This window comes from Gopherus evgoodei, chromosome 8 (assembly GCF_007399415.2).
Source record: "Gopherus evgoodei ecotype Sinaloan lineage chromosome 8, rGopEvg1_v1.p, whole genome shotgun sequence".
Classification (NCBI taxonomy): Eukaryota; Metazoa; Chordata; order Testudines; family Testudinidae; genus Gopherus; species Gopherus evgoodei.
The window spans coordinates 69,997,491-70,017,205 of NC_044329.1; the positions used below are offsets into that span (position 1 = coordinate 69,997,491).

A 19,715-nucleotide genomic window follows, 5' to 3' on the forward strand; every position below is an offset into this window, starting at 1 on the left:
GCAACAGCAGAACAGCTGCTGTGCTGAATCTGCGCCACTGTAGTACTTCCATGTAGACACTCACTACAGCGACCGGAGGGGTTATTCTGTTGCTGTAGTTAGTCCACCTTCCCAAGAGGCAGTAGCATGGTTTAGCACTGTCCACACCAGAGGTTAGATCATCTTCACTGTGTTGCTCAGGTGTGTGTATTTTGCATACTCCTGAGCATTGTAGCTGGCTTGACCTAACTTTTTAGTGTAGATCTGGCCTAAATCTGGAGAAGAACTAAGTAAAATAGCCTTGTGCTTAATTTACATTTTGGATGCCAGAACAGTTCTCCCTCGTGTCTGACTTTTTCTGCGATACCCCATGAAGCTTGAGGACTCAGAAGTGTGTCATGTTCAGTCATTGAAGGTATGTCTGCACTGCAGTGTGATCCTGTGCTTGACCCTGGGCTCAAGCCTAACTCCCCTTGTATCTACACTGCAGTTGCGCTAATCCAGGGTCCCAGGGCCCTGCAGGGCTGGAGGATCCAAGAGTCAGGATCCAAGCCCTATTGCTTTGCAGAAGAGATGCAGGCCTGCTTGCCTGAGGTCCCGGGAGTCACCTGGAAGTATTCCACAATTCCCTGGGACAACTTCCTTAGTTCTCACTACCTCAAAAATCTTCAGTCCACTCTAATGAAAACAGAAGCCATTCCCCCTCCTCTTGGCAAATGGCAGCAGCTCAGGTCAGCGTTAACCCATTGTTTTCTAATCAAAGATCTGCAAGCACACTATCAGACAGCCTCTTGGATTTGCAACGGAGAGCAAATTGACCAAGCCGTTTGCAAAGCGAGCTGCTTCCTGGCAAGGTACAGGGCAAGCAGTAAAGTTTTCCCACAGTGCACCACGGTCTTAGGGTAGAGTGGCCACATTTCAGGGTTGGGGGGGAGCACTAGGGATTCTGGGATAAGATTAGTTTGGCTTGGGTCTGCACATTGCAGTGTGGACATTAGAGCACTAAGTTCAAGCAAGGATTAGAAAAGTCTTAACATGGGGTTAAATACAATGTAGATGCTCAAGTCTAGGGTTCTCTAACACAGGTCAGCTGACTAAAATCCTACTAACTCTGGACTTAGACTGCAGTGTAGACATATCCTGAGAGTTAAATGATTTCAGACATTTCCACCACCCACTTCTAACACATGCCAGACTTATAGTCTGCCCAAACAGATCTCAGATAACTTCACTGCTGACCTAAGGGGCATGAGAGTCACCATCTTCAAGTTCCTGTCCCAAAAGACTTCAGTTCCTCTAGCTGGTGGCTGAGAACAATAGAAAATGGTCTGTGATATAAAATAAATAAAGGAGCACAGGGAGTGGATTATGCCCTATTTCTTTTGAAGCATGTCAGGTCGAAACTGTATATTTTGGGTTACATTAGTGTGCTCATTGCATCCTCCAGTTACGCAAAGATCAAGTAGTTCATGAATATGTGTGAAATAAGAATTCAGAGTTTGTCTTAACCAAGAAGGTAATGATTGTTTCTGTCTCTGATATCAACAATCGTAGAAACGAAATCAAACAAATAGTAGGCTTCAGTCATTAAACAGCCAAAGTGTTTTATGGTGTGTACACATTGTACTGCCTTTCAAATGATTCAACAGATAGTTATTTGTTTAGCTTACTTACAGTATAAAAGGCACGTTGGCTTCTAAAGACACCATTTCCAGATGGATTAATTATGAAGTAGTTGTAGCATATGAAGCCAAGAAAAAAGACACCCTTTTCCCTCCCCCATTCCAAAAGATCATTGCAGCACACTCACTAAGGTAATGGCTAGTGATGTTGCAGAGGATATCTGAATATGTTCCATGGATGTTTGAGGCACTACACAGTGGACTAGTTGGTATTGGCTTATTTACTTTGAGACACAAAGATAGTAGGCAAAATCTGATGAAATGGTGAGGAATAAAAAATAATCAGATATTGAAATAAGTGTTATAGTAATTTCTTTTCTAAACATTCCTATCCTAGTCAGGATCAACCCTTCACCAAACAAAAAACAAGCAAAAATAGCAGGGTTTGGGTCTCTTTTATTCTTAGCAAAGTTTGGTTGTGTCAGGTTGCCCTTTTTTCCCTTTGCCCTCTCTCTTCCCCCCACCTCCTACAAGCTGTTTTCTCCTGTGATGGTTTTCTCATATTTTTCTTTACACATATCTGGGAAATCACTTTGATCTGGAAAAGAGGCAAAAGGGGGAACTCTCATTATGTCTTGTCACAGACACATGTTCCACCTGGTAGAAGAATGAGTCCATGCAGGTATGAAAATATGCAGAAAACCTTTACAGGTAAAGCTTAAACTGTCACAGAAAAATCTCTTTACTTGCCATGTAGTCAAGTTTTCAACTTGAGCTTAAGGCATCCTAGAATTTTACTTCCTAACCTAATTAACACTAAGAGTGTATCAGAGGAGACATGTTTGATCGCTTATGAAAGATCACATGCTTCATCTGGCAGGTGAGACATGTTAAAGGTATTACTCCAACCATGTTTGTGGTTTTTATTGCTGTCATTCTTTACCTAATTGCTGGGAAGTTTACAGCTGGCATTGTAATCACTTACGGAATGGATGGAAAACTTTTCAGGCTTAGCAGGCTGAAAGTGAAGAGTAAGATTTCCACAACATCTATTTTGGAACTTCAGTATGCTGATGACAACGCAATCTTTGCCCACTCTGAAAAAGATCTTCAAACTATCTTGAATGTGTTTGCCGATGCTTACACATGTCTTGGTCTCACTCTTAATATCAAGAAGACTAAAGTGCTCTATCAGCCCTCTCCAAATGAGGTATACATGCTCCATCTATCAAAATCAATAGAAAGGCACTGGAGAATGTCTATCATTTCCTCTGCCTTGGAAGTCATCTTTCATCCAAGATAGATATTGATGCAGAAATTCAATATCACCTGAGCTGTGCCAGTGTAGCTTTTTCTCGTTTATGGCACAGGGTCTTTGAAGATCATGACATTCGAACAGACACCAAGCTTCTTGTTTATCAAGCCATTATTCTCCCAACACTGTTGTATGGGTCCGAAACTTGGATGACCCATAGACACCACTTGAAAGCCCTTGAGATGCACCATCAACGCTGCCTTCGTAAGATTCTGAAGATCACATGGGAAGACAGGTGCACCAATGTTCTGGAAGAAGCAAAGACCACCCGTATCGAGGCAATGATCATCCATCAGCAATTCCACTGGACTGGTCATGTTGTCCGGATGCCAGACCATCGCCTCCCAAAACAGGTCCTGCTCTCTCAGCTGAAAAAAGGGTACCGTAATGTGGGTGGACAACGGAAGTGTTATAAGGACTTGCTGAAGGACAACCTAAAAAAATGTAATATTGACACTGATACCTGGGAGACACTTTCCTAAGATCGCTTAAAATGGAGTGAAGTCCTACGTGATGGTCCCCTCCCTTTTGAACTTGCTTGCCAACAAGCCGAAGAGGACAAGAGGTGCAGGAGGAAGGAGAGACTGTTCTCCAGTAATGGTCAACAGCCTCCTGCTGAGCCTGAAAAATCTACCCTCATTGTAATAGAACTTGTGGTTCAAGGATTGGCCTTATTAGCCACCTGAGGACCCATAACTCCTATGGAAGATGACCATACTCGGTAACAAGTGATTGCCCATCATTGCTAAAAGAATCATATATGTACATAGTATGAGTGGAAAAGACATTTTGGGTCAACTAGTCTAGTTTTGACATTATATGTAGCCTGTTTCCCTTACTGCTATTGTTCCTTCTAGTAGTGTCTTAAGGCTTGTCTACACTTAAAGCACTGCAGTGGTGCAGCTGCACTGCTGTAGTGCTTCAGTAAAGACACTACCCATACCAACAGGAGGGCTTCTCCTGTCAGCGCCAGTAATCCAGCTCCCCAAGAGGCAGTAGTTAGGTCGATGGAGAATTCACTTGTCTATATAGCGCAGTCTACACTAGGGATTAGGTCAGTTTAACTGGGCCGCTCAGGAGTGTGGATTTTTCACACCCTTGAGCCGTGTAGTTATACCAACCTAATTTCCTAGTGTAGACCAAGCCTTAGAGAATATTTTCTTAAGTCAGGAATCTTAAATTTATCTAACCTATTTGACTTGTTCAGATCCAACAGAATGGAAGCTTTATGTTGTGAAGTCAACCTTCTGTATGTGAATGGATTTAACATTGTCTTAGCCTGAAACAGTTATGAAAGGCCTGAACTCCCCACAGTCATCTAAACAGGGTGTTAAGTCTGAAATCTAATATGGACCATATCTTCAAATAATTTAGCTGTGAAGTTGCACACATGAAGTGGATGCCTTATTTCTGTAAGTAATTACTAAATTAAGCATGCAAAGTGTGTAATTGCATGCATAAAAGGCCAGATAAGCAAAGGGCAGAAATAACAGTGGTGGAATCATTTTTTCCCACTAAGGAATGTTAAATGCAATAGTAACAGTATCTAAGGGCTCATTTGTATTTGAATACAGTTTTGAATAATTGAGTTTGCCGACATAATGCTGACTGATTTGCTAACCAGTAAAAAAAAACATGTTCAGCATCATGTCCTAACTCAGGGCTTGTCCATACAGAGACATAGTGTGTGGCACATAAATGTAAATCTATTGCGCACTAGCTTGCTGCATGCTAAATCACTGTGAGGACCCTGCTGTAACATATTGTGCAGCAAGCTAGTGCCTTGTAGAGTCATGCCCTGGTTTGCCATGCGCTAAGTCTCCATGTGGATATGCCTACAGTGGCTCAAAATCATGTTCATACTTTAAAAGTTTGCAATATAGATGAATCCTAATTGTTGTGTTGCTACATAAGGGCTATGTTTTATCCACAGTCTTAGTACAACTCTCCTTCTGATGTCAGTGGGAGAACTACTGTTGATCTAGGTGATATATTGGGCCTAACATTGTAGTCTAAGCCCACAGTCCATAATTAAACAATGTAATTTGGCCTTCTCCACAGAATGTTTGAAACACCTCAACTCTCTCCCCTTTCACTGTCTTCTAATCTCTCTGTTGTATACTCATATTAACTATCGAGTTGAATTTGAGGCAGCTCGTTAATATGTATTTTTACATGAATAGCTTTTAAAAGACTGATTATGTTTGCATCTGGCTACTTCCCCTCTGGAACACAAGTTGATTGAAGCTTGGTTATAAAAGAATTGTGGATTTTTAAATTGTTATGCTATTAATTAAGCTTTAACTTTTAAATATGCAGTTCCAAAATTAATAAATATTAAGACAACCAAAATTCTCTATAAACATTAAGATTAATTATTTCTGGATGATCTGTGAAATTTTCTGACATGTAATGCCTTAAGTATATGGATTCTTTAAAATTAATCTTAATCCTAAAACTGTGTGTGGGGAAATAAAGAGATTCTAAAGGAAACTTTGAAGATCATGTATGTAAATTTTGCTGAACCATAAAAACCACCGTTACATTATTTGCCTTTTATACAGAAACCAGAAATGCAATTAGTAAATTTTTGTATAGAAACTTGTATTCATTTACTGTGACTACTATATCTGAACAATAGGATTATTTCATTGTATTCCATCAAAAGTCATGAGTAAACTAATTTTTATTTCATCAAGTTAATTAATTGCTTTTAGGTAGGCATGAAATGTCAAGAAGGGGAACGACGTAAGTGAGGTCAGAATCGTTTAGAAAATGAGAGTAGAGCTATAAACCTGAATGTTTACAGCTGCAAGTCTGCCATCTAGTGTTGAGTAATTTTTGAACCACTAAATGTGTTCAGAGCACAGTTATGAATTATCATTAAGATTATGTCATGTTTCTGCACTAATTGTAAATGATGATAAATGATAAATCAAAAAGCAGCCAAAAGCTTGATTGGAGGAGTAATGCTCCCAGCAGTGACACACGAGCATGAGTGACAACCTCAGGGCAGGCTGTTAGAAACCAGGGCACAAATCCCTAATTGGTTGTGAGATTTAAACTTAGATTTTGTCAACAAACTGCACCTAGTGCAAACTCCTCAGGCACTATAACAGCCTTCACACAGAGTCAAAGACAGCCCCCTTGGGTACTCGGGTGTGTCTTGCCACCCACGTGAGCTTATCTCTGTGATAGATGGTTCCTTACACTAAGAATCACACCAATATTTAGGTTATTCCTGATCACAAAGGGCCAGTCACTTACCCCAGGTCACTTGCGCTTTAGGTCTCACACCAAAGCCACTGCTTGTAGCCAATCCTGTAGTAAACTATATGAAGACTTACTAATAGAGAGTTATTTACAAAGTTAAAGCAAGCAGACAGACAAACAATGAGTTAGGCCATGTCTTCTCTACTGAATTATGTTGACCTAACTTACATTGGCATACAGCCATCACAGTTATTAAAGTACTTGTGTGTGTGCACATTTGGCTCCTTATGTCGGTGGTGTGCTTTCTCACCAGGAGCACTTGTATCAATTATATTGTCAGTGTGGAGGATTGGGGGATTGATCCTGGAGGCTAGTAATAGTCAATGTAAGCAATGCAGCGTCCACTGGGGTTGCCAACTGTCTAATCGCAGAAACCCAAACATCCTTGCCCTGCCCTGCCCTGCCCTGCCCTGCCCTGCCCCGTCCCTGAGGCCCTTCCCCTTTCCTGAGGCCCTGCTCCCTCCATCCCCCCTCCCTCTGTTGCTTGCTCTCTCCCACCCTTGCTCATTTGCACAGGGCTGGGGCAAGGGTGGGGGGTGCGGGCTTTGGGCTGGAGGGTGGGGCTGAGGGGTTCGGAGTGAGGGAAGGGACTCTGGGCTGAGCCTGGAGCTGGGGGTTGGGGTGCAGGAGGGGGTGTGGGCTCTGGGAGGAAGTTTGGGTGTGGGAGGGAGCTCAGGGTGCAGACTCTGAGAGGGAGGGGACTGGGGCAGGGAGTTGGGATGTGGGAGGGGGTGAGGGGTGCAGGCTCTGGGCAGGCCACTCTTACCTCAGGTGGCTCCCGGAAGCGACTGGCATGTCCGGCTCCTAGGCTCAGGGGCGGCCAGATGACTCTGTGCGCTGCCCCTGCCTGCAGGTACCACCCACGCAGCTTTCATTGGCTGTGGTTCCCGGCCAGTGGGAGCTGCGAAGTCAGCACACAGGGCAGGGGCAGCACACAGAGACTCCCTGCACCTAGGAGCTGGATACACTGATTGCTTCTGGGAGCTGTGCAGAGCCAGAGCAGCTGGGGAGCCTGCCATAACCCCGTTGTGCTGCCAATCGGACTTTTAGCAGCCTATTAAAATCCCCTGTATTGGTTTCAGGAGCTACCGGGAGATCAATGCCAATCTGGGAAGGTTGGTAACCCTAGTGTCCACACTGACACTCTGTCAACCTAATTATGTCGACTGTGACTCTATGCTGCTCGGGGAGATGGTGTTACTAAATCAGCATAGAGAGGCACTTAAGTTGGTGGGAGCCAAATTTAAGTGAAGACGCTTCCACAGTTCGGTCATCTAACAATATAGTGTAGACCAGGCTTGGGTTTCAAAAGGTAATATAGGCCTCTGTAAATCAGCAAACTCTGTTTGGCCTTCAGGGTTAACACTGGCTTAGCAGCTGAGGATATCTTGCTTCTGCCTAGGAAAACCTTGGCCCTCCTCCATCTGCCCCGCCCTCAAGAGTCCAAGCAACATAGAGATACCTAGTTGCTTTGGTTGAAGTTTTTATCCCCCTCTTGCCATGTGCTCTGAACTGCAAACTCAGCTGATGGGAGAATCCATTTGCATGACTCATCTTCATGGAGAAGAGAGCAGAACAAATTTAAAATTTTATTAGAAAATGTTTAAAAATAAATGATACACAGCGTTGAAAATTCAGTTAATAGTCATCGGGGGTACCATACAGAGTATAGGGGGATGTTAGTATTTTGACATTGGATAGCGCATAACACATACAGTCTTCAGTATCCCCAATAGGGGAGTTTAAGGTGGATGAATTAAGGTACAGTCACCAAGTAGTGAGGGTACATCGCTCATACAGGAATTACAGGTAATCATAGGTATAAATAAGTGGGCTGAGTAATGAGGATAGGATGCCCCTCATATGGTGGAGTTCGGTTCGGTGGGTTCAGGGGATAGGGTCTGACAGAGGAAGTCTTCAGGTCTCTTCCTCATTGTGGGTGCACGAAGTCACGCTGGCTCACTCTCAGTATTGGCAGTGGCCGGTGATGTGCTCTGTATAAATGTCCCGGGACCAGTGGATAGTGTCTGAGACTCATTAGACATCGCATGAGCCGCATGTAGCGACAGCGTACCCGGCAGATCCTCAGTACGTGCTCGTTACAGGGGTCCCAGGCACCCAGGGCCCCGACGATCAGAGCGTCGGTATATACTTCATAACCCTTTGTCTGCAGGGTGTCGGCCAGTACTAAGAGTCTTGAGTCCTTTTGTTGATGATTCCTCAGTGCAGATGTCTGGATTTCCCAGTAGTAAGATTCACCCCTAGCTAAGGCCCTACCAAATTCATGGCCATGACAAATACAACATGACCGTTAAATCTGGTCTCCCCCTGTGAAATCTGGCCTTTTGTGTGCTTTTACCCTATACTATACAGATTTCACAGGGGGAGACCAGTATTTCTCAGATTGAGGATCCTGACCCAAAAGGGAATTGCGGAGGAGGGATCACAAGGTTATTTTAGGGGGGCTGCAGTATTGCCACTCTTACTTCTGCACTGCCTTCAGATCTGGGCAGCTGGAGAGCAGCGGCTGGTGGCCGGGAACCCAGCTCTGAAGGTGGCACCCCACCAGCAGCAGCACAGAAGTAAGGGTGGCATTACCATACCATGCTATTCTCACTTCTGCTGGCAGTGGCTCTGCCTTTGGAACTGGGCTGCTGGCCGGCAGCTGCCGCTCTCCAGCTGCCCAGCGCTGAACGCAGTGCCGCAGCCAGCAGCAGTGCAGAAGTAAGGGTAGCAGTACTGCAACCCCCCCTACAATAACCTTGTGACCCCGTCCACAACTCCTTTTTGGGTCAGGACCTGTATAATAACAACACTGAAATTTCACATTTCAATAGCAGAAATAATGAAATTCATGATTTTTAAAATCCTATAACCATGAAATTGACCAAAATGGATCATGAATTTGGTAAGGCCTTACCTCAAACCTGCCTGGTATTCACGGGTCTCCTCTTTCAGGAGGGGTGTAACAATTTCTGTAGAAAAGCAGCTCTTCACACGAATTAATGTCCCTCTTCTGTATTGGACATTACAATCACAGAGGGTCACAATACAGCCACTCAAATATAACATTACACTGTGGAACACCGATATTACGAGTAAGATTACTGCATACAGCAACTCACAAGCATTCAATAGAGACTAGACACTTTCTTATAATTCTGATACTTATTTTATCAATATTAACCCACAAGTGAGCCAGACAGAGTCCTGCTATGTATCTGTCACTGTCCAGCTAAGATATGTGGACCCTGGCATGATCTGGTGCCTGGTCTGCCAGTGTCACTGGGATAATCAAAGCAAAATGTTAAAGGAGATAACTCCTGTCCTCGTGTTTGGTACAGGAGTAGAGCTTGATGAATAACTCATTATTAGTTAAGCCAGCAAACTGAAAAATTAGAAAAACTATTCAGTTAGATTCTGAAAATGTTCAGAATTTGTCAGCAAATCAGAGAAGTGTTTTCAGTCATATTACTGTGTGTATGTATCTTCCCCTTATAACTTAAAGGCAGTGGTTAGAGCACTTGCTTAGAATGTGGGAGAGCCAGGTTTGACTCTCCTCTGGAGAAGGGACTTGAAAACTTTTCTCTGCCTGAATTAGAGAAGGGAATTTAATCCATGTATCCTACCTCTCAGGTGAGTGCCTTAGTCACCAGATGAAGTCATTCTCTCTCTCTAGCTCAATTTATATCAAAGTACGTATTTATACAAAGTAGAACAGATTTAATAGGAGAGACTGAAAGACTAGCCTATAGCCAGGTGATTAGGATGCTGACCTGGCACGGGGGATATCTGAGTCTCAAGTTTCTGATCCGATGAATATTTAAGTATTTATACCAAGTGGAACAGCTTCAACAGGAGAGATGGAGAGCAACCCACCCCATAATAGCCTGTAGTCTCTTGATTAGGATACTCACCTAGGCAGGGCCGGTACAAGGATGTTTCGTGCCCTAGGCAAAACTTCCACCTTGCGCCCTCCCCTGTCCCCGAGCCCCCACCCTGAGGAGGTCCTCCCGCGGCAGCTTCCCCCCTCCACCTTGAGGCGCCCCCCCGAAGCAGCTCCCCACCCTGAGGCACCCCCTCGCCCCAGCTCACTCCTGCCCCGCCTCCTCCCCAAGCACACCATGGCTGCTTCACTTCTCCCGCCTCCCTGGTTTGCGGGGCCAATCAGCTTAGGCGCTGCAAGCCTGGGAGGTGGGAAAAGTGAAGCAGCAACAGAGTGCTCGGGGAGGAGGTGGGGCAGAGGTGAGCTGGGGTGGGGAGTTCCCCTGCGTGCCACCCCCTCCCCCTTACTTGCTGCAGGCGGCCCTCCCTGTGCTCCCCTGCCCCAGGTCCCTCTGCCTAAATACCGGCAGCGACCACGGCGGCCGAAGATCTGGCCGCTGCTGAAGAAAATGCCGCTCCCCAAATGCCAGCGCCCTAGGCGACTGCCTAGGTCGCCTAAATGGTTGCACCAGCCCTGCACCTAGGAGGGAGGAGATCTGAGTCTAAATCCCTGCTCCAGAGGGGGATGCAAATATGGGTCTCCCACATCCCAGGTAAGTGCCCTAACAGTGACAGATACATAGCAGTTACTCATGGTGTCTGATGCTACAATTATATTCCCCAAAGTACAATTTATTGCAGTGGAACTTGCACTGTGATCTGTAAAATGTTTCTGTCAAGGGCTTGGGAATCAGAAGACTAGGGTTATGTGCCTGACTCAAAAAAGTTGGAGTGGTATCAAAAATGAAAGGATAAAACTAAAATGAAAAGTGTTCTAGAGAATTGAGGATTTGAGACCAAAAAAAAAAGTGGGCGGGATATGCTAGCAGGGTTGCAACCAGTGCGCTATGATGCTTCTCAGCAATACCAAAAGAACATAAGAATAATCATCCTAAATTACAGATTCACATAGCACCCAAATACTAAGATGGCTTCACTTTCCCCTACACTGACCTTTTGTGGTCAGTTTATATGATGAGATATATATATGTATCTATGATGGATGGATTCATTGATGGTGCATGAACTGACATTTGCTAAGTCTTTTTGCAAAGTATGCTCTATAAATTTATTTGTACAAATTATCTGAAAGTTGCCTGTAGATAAAACAGTGTAAATGTTTACAAAAGAGAATTTTCAAAAAAATGATTTTGCTGATTTACACCCAAAGTATCCTTTTAAGTTCTGAAAACTCATTACATTTATGTGGTTTGTGTGTGAAGTGGCCTTATGTTTATGGTCAAATGTTGAACTCATTAATAGATGTAGCACTTTTATTATTTCTATAATACAGTGAGTGATCGTGGTGCTTTTTAATTTCATTTGTAAAATTATAATTAACAATCTTACTACTGCAATTAAAAAGAAAATATGTAAAAGCAGCAAAGAATCCTGTGGCACCTTATAGACTAACAGACGTTTTGGAGCATGAGCTTTCGTGGGACCCATGAAAGCTCATGCTCCAAAACGTCTGTTAGTCTATAAGGTGCCACAGGATTCTTTGCTGCTTTTACAGATCCAGACTAACATGGCTAACCCTCTGATAAAGAAAATACGGAAATTTTAATTATTGTTAAATTATTTTCTCTATAATCTTAGTTCTGGCATTTCCTGACTTTTGAGTGCTTGACTTCACAACCTTAATTTCTCTTAACATAGAGCCGTGTCTGTGTGATTTCCTAGCTTTTTAACAAAGCAAACTGAAAACAGATTCCAGCAGGTGCCATAATGTTGACACGCAGGTGGGTCATCAGGTTGGAACCTTTAGATTCACTGCACAGACATCTGCCACTAATGGAGTAACTTACAGCAATAGTAGGTTGTCATTATCTGTGTAGAACAGCATTGGGGTTGGGGAAGATGAGATACTTTGCCAGTGTGTTTCATGATTTGCTGGTAGCAGAGGAATAGTCAGACTCAGAAATCATGGATTCCATTCCAGACACTGGAGGAGACTCTTCTGCTTGTTCCCTCTCCCCTTGCCAAGCTTAACTGTCTCTCCCCCTCCTCCATTCCAACTCCTGAGGTTTTTGTCTAGCTATCCCCAGTTTCATTTCTCCTCTCCCCAGTTCTTTGTCCCCAGTCTCCTTCTCTGTCAGTCCTAGTTTGCCCTCATCTCAGCTCCTTGTCCAATCTGTTTCTCATCACCTGCCTGCCAGGTACATTCCCTGTCTGAACTGGCTCCCAGTCTCCCACCCTGGACTCCTCATCCAAACGTCTTTCTCCTATCTCTTTGCCCAGATCTCTTTGCCCAGTCACTCTGTTGTCCCTCTCCCTTTCTGCTTCTAGCCTTTCCCACCAGCTACTCATCCAATCTCAATCTCACCCACTCATCTCTGGCTTCCAGAACCTCCACCTCCATTCCCCCCCGCCCCCCCGGGTTCCCAGTCTCCTCTGAGATCAGACTAGATTATGTAATTGTGACTTCGGGCCTTGAAATCTATGGATCTTCTGCCCCTCTGTCTCTCAATCCCAGTCTCCTTCACTAGCCAGTCCCAGTCTCTCCACCACACCAGCCATGTGTCCTTCCTTGTCCCAATCTAATTCCTCCACTGCTCACTCTAGTTGCAACACTCTAGCAAGTCTCTAATCAGCATGTTCTAACTGTGATTTTTCAAAAAGCCTGTAACTTGGCCAAGTTGAGTGGAATTTCATGGAGAAACCAAAAGGCACACATGGACCACCACCTGCCAATTTTCAAATCCTTACTTCAAGAACGAAGGTGCTACCGAGGGCCAAATAAAAGGTCACCAGAATTTTTTAACATGGGCAAAACAAAATATTTTTCAATAGTCTCATTCTCAGAAATGGCTGAGAAATGTTTTGGCTGAAATTTTCCAGTAAAATTCAACCTGAGGCAAACACACAGCATGGAAAAATTCAATCCAGACAGAGTCCGGTAATGTTATAAGCAGGGTCTTATAATGGGAAGTGTCAGGCAACCTTAATAATAGGTTGTGCTGCCAGCCTATGATCTCTACACACACACACACACCTGACCATCTAAGTAGTTTAACAGATTTGGAAATGAAAAGTGGACAAAATACAGATACCTCTTCTGAATGTTATATGATTATTTTATTTAGGATTAAGATTTGTATGGTTTTATCTTTACCTAAATTTCCTTGATTTCTTGTAGAGTAATTATTTGGTGTTCATGGCAGAACTTTTCTGGTGGTTTGAAGTGGTGAAGCCATCATTTGTACAGCCGCGTGTTGTCATTAATCCCCAAGGTAACAAAGTATTTGTTTTTTATTTCATGTTAACTAGTGCTGTACAAGCCCCATAGAGTTCAGGTTTCAATAGTGTAAGCAGATTTAATCTACAATTCAATTCACAGTGCTTGGCTACAAACCAGCCCCTTAAAGAGCTGGAAAGTGACTCTGTAAACAGGAAACCATCCTTGTATGAAATTTGAATGTATTTCTCAGGAATCAACAAAGCTGAGAGGCAGATTCTTCTTCCTTCTCATGCATCATCAACAGACATTTTGATTAAAGTCTTCTCTAGACTAGGAAGATTTGCCTAGCTGTAACTACATTAGTGTAATCTAGATAAGCCTTACATTCCCCTCACTTACACCTATGCAAACCCCGTAAAAGCAGTGGAATTTTGTAGACATACCTGAGGGCAGAATTTGACCCATATAATACTTTATTGGTCAGAATGAGACACAAAAGTGAAAGAACTCAGGGCAGGGTAGTGAACAGATCAAACAACTACAGGGAAGGATGACAAAACTGTGCACCTGCATAGCAAAAATCATTTCAGACACAATCTTCAGCAATTTTTCAGATTGATAAATCTGCCTCTCAGGCAGACCTTTCAGAGGCTGTGGAGGTAAGGCAAGAATTATATGCTATAGTACCATGGTCTCAGCACTAACACCTGGGATCACAGTTCTGTTGTGTAGGCTCTTACTGCCTTAAGATTTTTTCATGTACATATTGTATAATAAACAAAATCTGGAAAAAATAATTTAAAATGGAACTAAATAAGTTAAGATGTAGCCCAAATATGTCAAAATGAGAAACTTGCAAAAATCATTTTTTTTCTCTTGAAATTTTCCTCAGAAAACAAAATACTTGGTGTTTTTTTCATTTTTTTGATTTATCAGCATTTCTTTGTGCCTCCTATTCTTCCTCTCCCCCCTGTTCAGTGGCAAAATGGGGAAAAGGGGACAGAAGAGGCTAAGAAAATAATGAACACTTTCCATTTAAAAAATTTAAAAAATATTGCTTGTGTAAGCTCATGGAATAAACATTACTTCAAAATATTTCAACCAGCTTTGTTGATAAGGTTTTGAACTGCATGATAAATGAAAATAATGTGGAAGTTTTGTCTTCTATTGCAGCTGAACCTGTGAAAGATGCATCTTCTGTTCCTATTTTGAATGCTAATAGAAGAAATTATATGGATGGTTCATGTGGTTCTGACTTTATAGCCAGGTAATACCAGTCTCTTTAGTAGCATTTTACATTTCTTCCCCTTCCACTCAAAACAAGCACAAATATTTGTATATTTTCTGATGCCCTTTCTAGAAATGTCCAGAGGGTGTATTACCAAATAATAGGTGAAGCCAAATTCCTCATACATGATTCCATAACCATAAAGCAAAAGACTGCTAACAACTATTATAGAATTTTCTGAACCTGGTCCAATTGATTCCTTTTCATTCTGTATAAGAATACATATGAAAAGATTGAGAAACATTGTTAAATTCTGAAAATAAATTTAGTTATGAAACTGCAAGACCGATAGTTCTGGCTGGAACTAGAATTGCTTGTAATATGGAAGCCTGACCCACATAGCTCAGACAGTGTGCCTCAGCAATGGGATTCATTATCTGCATTTCCAGTTCTGGGCTTCACTTTCTCACACTCACTCAGTCCTGCAAGTCATGAAGGCACTCAACTCTCATTTAAGTCAGAGGGAACTGAATTTACTTAGGACCTCACAGGATTGGCCCATTCAGAGAGATTGCAATTCATCATCATCTGTACAGTGGGGAGTAGAATGGAAATAATAAACTCTGATTTGCTTGTGATCTACAATATAGAGGATTTTAACTCTGTCATCAGTGCACTAAAATATTGCACCACAAGGAACCCTTGAATCTGGAGATTCAACATCCAAACCAGTCAGTGTGTTCAACTCCAGCAGCCCCAAAACTCAAATGTATGTTATCAGGCTTCACAGCCTGTCCCAGTATCCTATTTAAGCTGCTATGTAAAATAATCAGTTATTTGTTTTGTTGCTTTTTAGTATTCTTGCAATATCTTCACTTAAAATAGAAACTTAGAACTAGCCATTCAAAGCAGAGGAATGAATGCCTCAGTAGAAGAGCCTCTTGAAGTACTAAAGATCACATTCTTGGAGATGGAAAAAGAATAAAACCTTTTCCTTGTCATACTGGTGGTGCACTTAGATATTGTGGTGATGGGTGCCTTTAGAAAACCATTTGTAATGCTACCTCTGATGTTAGGTAGATTAATTATAGCAGAAGGGGATTTAGACTCTTAATATCACACACAGAAATTAGGATGACTGAAGAAATTGGGAGAAAATCCCAGGCATGACTTTTCTTGGCTGGCAGCCATTGTTGAACTATGTTAAGATTTGTTCAGCATGTGTGAGGCCAAGAAAAGAGCTTGTTTTCCTGAAATCCAGAGTTACTATTTCTAAAGGTTATAAAGAAAGTGAAGTGGAAGGAAAAACACAGTAAAGACCAAATGGTCTCTCAGTGGCAGGGCTGGTTCCAGCTTTTTTGCCGCCCCAAGCGGCGAAGAGAAGGGGAAAAAAAAAAAAAGCCACGACTGATGGCACTTCGGCGGCTGCTCTATCACGCTGCTTCATTCTTTAGCGGCAATTCAGCAGCCGGTTCTTCCCTTCAAGAGGGACTTAGGGACCTGCCACCAAATTACCGCCAAAGACCCGGACATGCCACCCCTTTCCATTGACCGCTCCAAGCACTTGCTTCCTGCACTGGTGCCTAGAGCCGGCCCTGCTCAGTGGCACATATTTTTACTAGCTCTTAGGGTCATGAAATCTTAACAAGCCAAAATCAAAATATGGCATAGTTTATTATGGGGAAATCCTTAATTATGAAACCAGGGGGAGTCCAGAGTAGTGAATTCACTAAATATGTTTTGGTTTTGTTATATTAAAAATAGGGCTGTCAATTGCAGTTAACTCACGTGATTAATTACAAGAAAATTAATCATGATTTAAAAAATTAATCGCGATTAATCACACTTATAACAATAGAATACTAGTTGAAATGTATTAAATATTTTTGGATGTTTTTCTACATTTTCAATATTGACTTAAATTACAACACAGAATACAAAGTGCACAGTGCTCACTTTATATTATTATTTTTATTACAAATATATGCACTGTAAAAGTGATAAATAAAAGAATTAGTATTTTTCAGTTAACCCCATACAAGTACTGAAGTGCAATCTCTTTATGGTGAAAGTGTAACTTACAAATGCAGATTTTTTTTTTTTGGTTACATAACTGCACTCAAAAACAAAACTGTGTAAAACTTTAGAGCCTACAGGTCCACTCAGTCCTACGACTTATTCTGCCAATCGCTAAGACAAACAAGTTTGTTTACATTAACGGGAGATACTGCTGCCTGCTTCTTATTTACAATGTCACCTGAAAGTGAGAACAGGTATTCGCGTGGCACTTTTGTAATCAGTGTTGCAAGCTATTTACATGCCAAATATGCTAAACATTCGTATGCCTCTTCCATTCTTCGGCCACCATTCCAGAGGAAATGCTTCCATGTTGATGATGCTCATTAAAAAAATAATGTGTCAATTAAATTTGTGACTGTACTCCTTGGGGGGAGAACTGTATGTCTCCTGTTCTGTTTTACCTGCATTCTGCATATATTTCATGTTATAGCAGTCTTGGATGAAGACACAGTACATGTTCATTTTAAGAACATTTTCACAGCAGATTTGCAAAACGCAAAGAAGGTACTGATGTGGGATTTCTATAGCTACAGCACTCGACCCAAGATTTAAGAATCTGAAGTGCTGTCCAAAATCTGAGTGGGACGATATGTGGAACATGCTTTCAGCAGTCCTAAAAGAGCAACACTCTGATGCGGAAACTGCAGAACCCAAACCACCAAAAAAGAAAATTAACCTTCTGCTGGTGGCATCTGACTCAGATGATGAAAATGAACATGCGTCAGTCCGCACTGCTTTGGATTGTTATCAAGCAGAACCTATCATCAGCATGGAAACGTCCTCTGGAATGGTGGTTGAAGCGTGAAGGGACATATGAATCTTTAGCACAACTGGCATGTAAAATATCTTGCATCGCCAGCTACAACAGTGCCATGTGGACACCAGTTCACTTTCAGGTGACATTGTAAACAAGAAGCAAACAGTATTATCTCCTGCAAATTGTAACCAACCTTGTTTGTCTGAATGATTGGCTGACCAAGAAGTAGGACTGAGTGGCCTTGTAGGCTCTAAAATTTTACATTGTTTTATTTTTGAATGCACGGTTTTTTTGTACATAATTCTACATTTGAAAGTTCAACTTTCATGATAAAGAGATTGCACTACAATATGAGGTGACTTGAAAAATATATTCTTTTGTTTTCTACAGTGCTAATTTTGTAATAATAAATATAAAGTGAGCACTGTACATTTCGTATTCTGTGTTGTAACTGAAATTAATGTATTCGAAAATGTAGTAAACATCCAAAAACCATATAAAATAAATGGTATTCTATTCACAATTAATTTTTTTAATCGTTTGACAGCCCTAATTAAAAACTTAAAGTTTATTTTGACTTTAGTCTCCCAGTTGAGTTGAGTTACTGTTGTGGAGTCAGTGTATGTCATCTTTTCCTTTTGTTCTCTTGCTCACAGTACAATAGATATTGTGGTGAAGTTTACCTTATCCCTGCTTAATATTTCGTTCGATAAGAGTCAGAGAAGGCCTTCAGTTGAACAGAAGTGGAACATGTGTTGTATGATAGTCACATTTCAGTATGGGCAGTAGGTTTATTGATTATGACTTTGGGGCACAGAAGGAGGATAAAATTAGCATTTTAATTGGCTATTTGGTATATTCTTTTTATTTAGCTTACCTGGTTAATCATGTTCAGTCTCTTCTGAGAGATAAAATAGAGAAACTGTCAAGCAGGGAATGATATTTCTTACTACCATTAGGTAGTAGAGCCTGATTCTCCTCTCACTTACACTGATGTAAGTCAGGAGCTGTTCCCCTAAAGACAATGGGGCTACACCAGTGTATAACCAATATGAGTGAGATAAGAATTGGAGCCCTGGTCAGGGATGTCCTTTATAAGTTCCATAAAAGACAGCAAATGGCTTCACTTTTAATTAAAGTATTGAGCTTTGTGTTACTGTATATTAATATGGAGGCAACTTTATTTACATTATATTTTAAATAAAATGTTCGCTTAAAACTGAATCAGTGGTAAAGAGAAGGAAATATATAGCTTGCAGTTATTAAAAAAACAAGAGTTGAAGCCCTTCATAAGGGATTTATCTCCACTCTGACAGAGTCCTTCAATTACATAAGCACCTTTGTTACACCAAACAGAATTCCCCACACTGGATAAGAAGAGAATCTGTCTGTGTAGATGATTTTGGGTTCCAGAGTGAAGGGGTAGATTGGAATCTCTAAGATAGACATTTGAATTCCATTTGTAGAAGGCCCCTAGAGATCTCAGATCTTAAAGGGCTTTACTTTATTAGTATCATTAGGACTTCAGAGTTAAGTATTGTCTGTAAGCTGCCCCAGATAAGTGCCTTGATACACATACTGAACTTGTAGTAAGATCTGTTTCTTGAGACCTGTTCCGAACTGTAGTACAAACCAACATCAACATTGTATATAATGGGGTAGCATATTGTACTGGTTCATCACTGCAACAATAGTTGTCTTGTCTCTCTAAGGATTAAGTACAGTTTTTGTGTTGGAATATTATGAGCCCACTAACTGATTATCTAACTGTAGGGTCTCTTGTTTTTATCATCAGATGCAGTACTTTGTACAGTATGATAATAGTGCACAACACTTCATAGTAAATAAATAGATGGCCTCTCCCCAAGGATTTGGGATTATAATGCTAGAAAATTAATCGCTCGTGCCAACATCAGGCTTTTCCTGCGTGGATGATGTGATTAGGATTTAAGCAGATGGATTTTCTTTCTGATGGACAGAATGTTTTACAGATTTTTTTTCCCAATGAAATTTTCTTATGAAATAATATACAGCCACTGGAGTATGGAATAGGCATTTTTAACTGAAATCTAAAATAAGGGTATAAACCTCTATGCCAGTTATCCACAGCTTAGAGAAATCTGCAGAAATAATTAAATAAGAATTTTTATTCAATTTTCTTATGTACCCATGGAAAATGCTTGCTTTATTCATCCATATTTTCCATTATCTCACAGTAATGTCCTTCTCATGAAGGTTCTTTAGATGCCAGTATACACTACACATTAGGCAAAAATCACAAGACCAGCAGATTATGC

General features: G+C 41.6%; 1 protein-coding gene across 4 annotated transcripts in view; it reads left to right on the plus strand.

The window, feature by feature from the left end:
• The window catches only part of CAMSAP2 (calmodulin regulated spectrin associated protein family member 2), a 164,858-nt gene that overhangs the window by 123,357 nt on the left and 21,786 nt on the right, over positions 1–19,715 (plus strand). For all 4 annotated transcript variants that reach the window (XM_030573089.1, XM_030573091.1, XM_030573090.1 and 1 more), the window contains 2 exons: positions 13,313–13,406; positions 14,528–14,621. In XM_030573089.1, the coding sequence (XP_030428949.1) occupies positions 13,313–13,406; positions 14,528–14,621 (188 nt within the window). The remainder of the gene's footprint in view (positions 1–13,312; positions 13,407–14,527; positions 14,622–19,715) is intronic.